General features: G+C 42.9%; 1 protein-coding gene across 1 annotated transcript in view; it reads left to right on the top strand.

Annotated features, from left to right (window-relative positions):
• Nucleotides 1-3,949, top strand: part of LOC111975470 (tensin-3) — an 86,558-nt gene that overhangs the window by 35,127 nt on the left and 47,482 nt on the right. The window contains exons 6-8 of the mRNA XM_024147555.2: nucleotides 2,543-2,626; nucleotides 2,875-2,987; nucleotides 3,115-3,170. Coding sequence (XP_024003323.2) covers nucleotides 2,543-2,626; nucleotides 2,875-2,987; nucleotides 3,115-3,170 — 253 coding nt within the window. The remainder of the gene's footprint in view (nucleotides 1-2,542; nucleotides 2,627-2,874; nucleotides 2,988-3,114; nucleotides 3,171-3,949) is intronic.

The raw sequence follows: 3,949 nt of genomic DNA, 5'->3' as shown, positions 1-3,949 counted from the left end.
AAAAAAAAACCAGAAAATCACATTGTAGGATTTTTATGAATTTATTTGCAAATTATGGTGGAAAATAAGTATTTGGTCAATAACAAAAGTTTATCTCAATACTTTGTTATACAGTAATCCCTCGTTTATCGCGGGGTTACGTTCCGAAAATGACCCGCGATAAGTGAAATCCGCGAAATAGAATTTTTTTTTTTTTTTACAATTAGCAACTATTACATGTATACAAATACAGTGACTCACGTGTAGGCCGTTTCACTGCTCTTCAGACTGGGCCGCTGCATCCTGACTGCGCTCTGCAGTGTTCTCTTCTTCTGAAGCCCGCGGTGCAGGTGTGTTTGTTCGGGAGAAGAACATAGTGATAGGCAGCTGTTGTCGCTCTTTTTTCTTCTTTGCAAAAAGATCCTTGTACACCGACATGCCACCATCGATTACGTTGGAGAACTGTAATGAACGGCTCATCAAAGGGTCCCATTCCTCAGCTACTCGCTTAAGTTCAGTGGCCATTCGCACCATGGTTGCTAAGCGACCAAGCGTTAGTCCTTCCTTCCTTCCTGGCCAACTTAATGTAAATTTGCCAAGCTGTTTTATGTACGTACACATAACTGCACGAGACGACAAAATGATAGCACAATTCGTAGCATGTTGATACAAGAAGCGGGAGTGGTTTTAGCGAATCAGAATGCAGAGCACAATGCACCAAAAAAAAAAAAAAAATGCATTATGAAAATCCGCGAAATAGCGAATCCGCGATAGGTGAACCGCGAAGTGGCGAGGGATCACTGTATACCCTTGTTGGCAATGACAGAGGTCAAACGTTTTCTGTAAGTCTTCACAAGGTTTCACACACTGTTGCTGGTATTTTGGCCCATTCCTCCATGCAGATCTCCTCTAGAGCAGTGATGTTTTGGGCTGTTGCTGGGCAACACGGACTTTCAACTCCCTCCAAAGATTTTCTATGGGGTTGGGATCTGGAGACTGGCTAGGCCACTCCAGGACCTTGAAATGCTTCTTACGAAGCCACATCCTTCGTTGCCCGGGCGGTGTGTTTGGGATCATTGTCATGCTGAAAGACCCAGCCACGTTTCATCTTCAATGCCCTTGCTGATGGAAGGAGGTTTTCACTCAAAATCTCACGATACATGGCCCCATTCATTCTTTCCTTACACGGATCAGTCGTCCTGGTCCCTTGCAGAAAAACACCCCAAAGCATGATGTTTCCACCCCCATGCTTCACAATAGGTATGGTGTTCTTTGGATGCAACTCAGCATTCTTTGTCCTCCAAACACGACGAGTTGAATTTTACCAAAAAGTTATATTTTGGTTTCATCTGACCATATGACATTCTCCCAATCTTCTTCTGGATCATCCAAATGCTCTCTAGCAAACTTCAGACGGGCCTGGACATGTACTGGCTTAAGCAGGGGGACACGTCTGGCACTGCAGGATTTGAGTCCCTGGCGGCGTAGTGTGTTACTGATGGTAGGCTTTGTTACTTTGGTCCCAGCTCTCTGCAGGTCATTCACTAGGTCCCCCCGTGTGGTTCTGGGATTTTTGCTCACCGTTCTTGTGATCATTTTGACCCCACGGGGTGAGATCTTGCGTGGAGCCCCAGATCGAGGGAGATTATCAGTGGTCTTGTATGTCTTCCATTCCTAATAATTGCTCCCACAGTTGATTTCTTCAAACCAAGCTGCTTACCTATTGCAGATTCAGTCTTCCCAGCCTGGTGCAGGTCTACAATTTTGTTTCTGGTGTCCTTTGACAGCTCTTTGGTCTTGGCCATAGTGGAGTTTGGAGTGTGACTGTTTGAGGTTGTGGACAGGTGTCTTTTATACTGGATAACAAGTTTAAACAGGTGCCATTAATACAGGTAACGAGTGGAGGACAGAGGAGCCTCTTAAAGAAGAAATTACAGGTCTGTGAGAGCCAGAAATCTTGCTTGTTTGTAGGTGACCAAATACTTATTTTCCACCATAATTTGCAAATAAATTCATAAAAAATCCTACAATGTGATTTTCTAGATTTTTTTCCTCATTTTGTCTGTCATAGTTGAAGTGTACCTATGATGAAAATCATCTTTTTAAGTGGAGAACTTGCACAATTGGTGCTGACTAAATACTTTTTTGCCCCACTGTATGTACATAAAGGCAGGGTAAAGTAACTAGGTAAAGGAGCTATTAGATAATAATAAGAGACTAAGGCAAGCTAGCAATAACTAGCATTAGCATTCAGTAGGGAGAGTAAGCATGTGCAACCTGAACAAGTGTACAATTATTTACTGGCAAATATGGGAGAGACGTGAGCGGACGTGGAATGAGATGTAGTGCAACTGACGTCAAACTGGAATTTCAAGACGTGTTCCTGGTAAATGGGTGGATGTGTGTGGTCGTTTCTGGGGATTTACTGAACCGTTTCCGGAATATACATGTTCATGCACTGGAGTGTTCTACCTGTAAAGTGTCTTTCCTGGGTCTAGACTGAATGTGTGTGTCCTCCTCAGTGCAGACCTGGGTCTAGACTGAATGTGTGTGTCCTCCTCAGTGCAGACCTGGGTCTAGACCACTTTGCCATGAGAAGGTTCTACAACGACAAAGTATCTTCCCTGATGAATCCCTCGCAGAAACGGTAAGTAACCACCCCACACAAAGCAAATTTGATTGGTTAACATCAAGTTCACAGAAGCTCCTCTGCACAACAGATCAATATAGTTCGAAGGTCAACTGTCTGGTCATCAGTGAGCTTCAGATGTGGCCTTCTGGCTGAGGGCTTCCTTGTTCTGAAATTTGACCTGATATCACAGCGGTCAGGTGTCAGACTTGGGAGGTCAATCACTTGACATACAGTCTCCCTCTCCCCCCTCTCTCTCTCTCTAGGTATGTGTGGATGTTCAGCAGTCTGCTGAGGGGAGTTATGAACATGGATCACTCTCCTCTCTTCCTCCTTTGTGTGGTTCTTCACGGCGTGCCCAACATCAATTCTGAGGGAGGTTAGAAACCCATACAATCACTATACTACACCTCTCACGTCACAGTGATACACACTGTTCTCAGATTTACATTTTATGATGCACTACTGAATGAGCGATGTATATTTCCTGTTTGTGTTGTCTGCAGGATGTCGTCTGTTCCTGAGAGTGTACCAGAGCCTGCAGGTCGTCTGCACTTCAGCAGTCTAGTGAGATACCATACTCATTGACAATTCATTTGGATGTTCCTGATAGTCATAGTATCAACAAACGATCTGTTGAAAAGCAACTATTTGCTAAGGTTACAGTTACACTCTTAGAAAAAAGGTGCTATCTAAAACCTAAAAGGGTTCCTTAGCTGTCCCCATAGAACACTTTGAAGAACCCCTTTTGAGTTCCATGTAGAACCCTTTACACAGAGGAACCCAAAATAGTTCTACCTGGAACCAAAAACGAACCTATGGCAGCGGGGACACCATTTATTTACACCAGAATTTCTGGCGACCAAATTTTTTGCCCAAATCTACTGACACAACCTTAAAATCTGTAAATGTAGATTTTTACATGAAAAAACAACCTTCAATGCATTGTATTTTCATTTCTTATCAAAATGGAAAGAAACCAATAAATACATTTACCAATACATTTTTTTTCTCCAAATGATCTTCCTCAAACACTGTATATTGTCCAATAGAATCATCTGTTCTCTTATTTTTTTGCTCCTAAAAATACAATTAAAAAGCATAATAATAATTGGTGACCCCACTGCAATTCCCTGCGACCCCGACTTTGAATACCACTGTTGTAAGGGTGTGTGCTGGTGGCAAGGAAGTCAGGCGCAGGAGATCGAACTTGCTATAAACGGAGCAGTTTAATAAGCGCTCGAAAACCAAAATATACAAAATAATACAAGTGGGTACAAAACCCGTCGCACACCAGAACATAACTTGCACAATGCTTACAAACAAACAATCACCGACAAG

Source organism: Salvelinus sp. IW2-2015, linkage group LG16 (assembly GCF_002910315.2).
Source record: "Salvelinus sp. IW2-2015 linkage group LG16, ASM291031v2, whole genome shotgun sequence".
NCBI classification, from domain to species: Eukaryota; Metazoa; Chordata; class Actinopteri; order Salmoniformes; family Salmonidae; genus Salvelinus; species Salvelinus sp. IW2-2015.
Note: the sequence above shows the minus strand (reverse complement) of the source record. Positions and strands in the feature narration are given on the sequence as shown.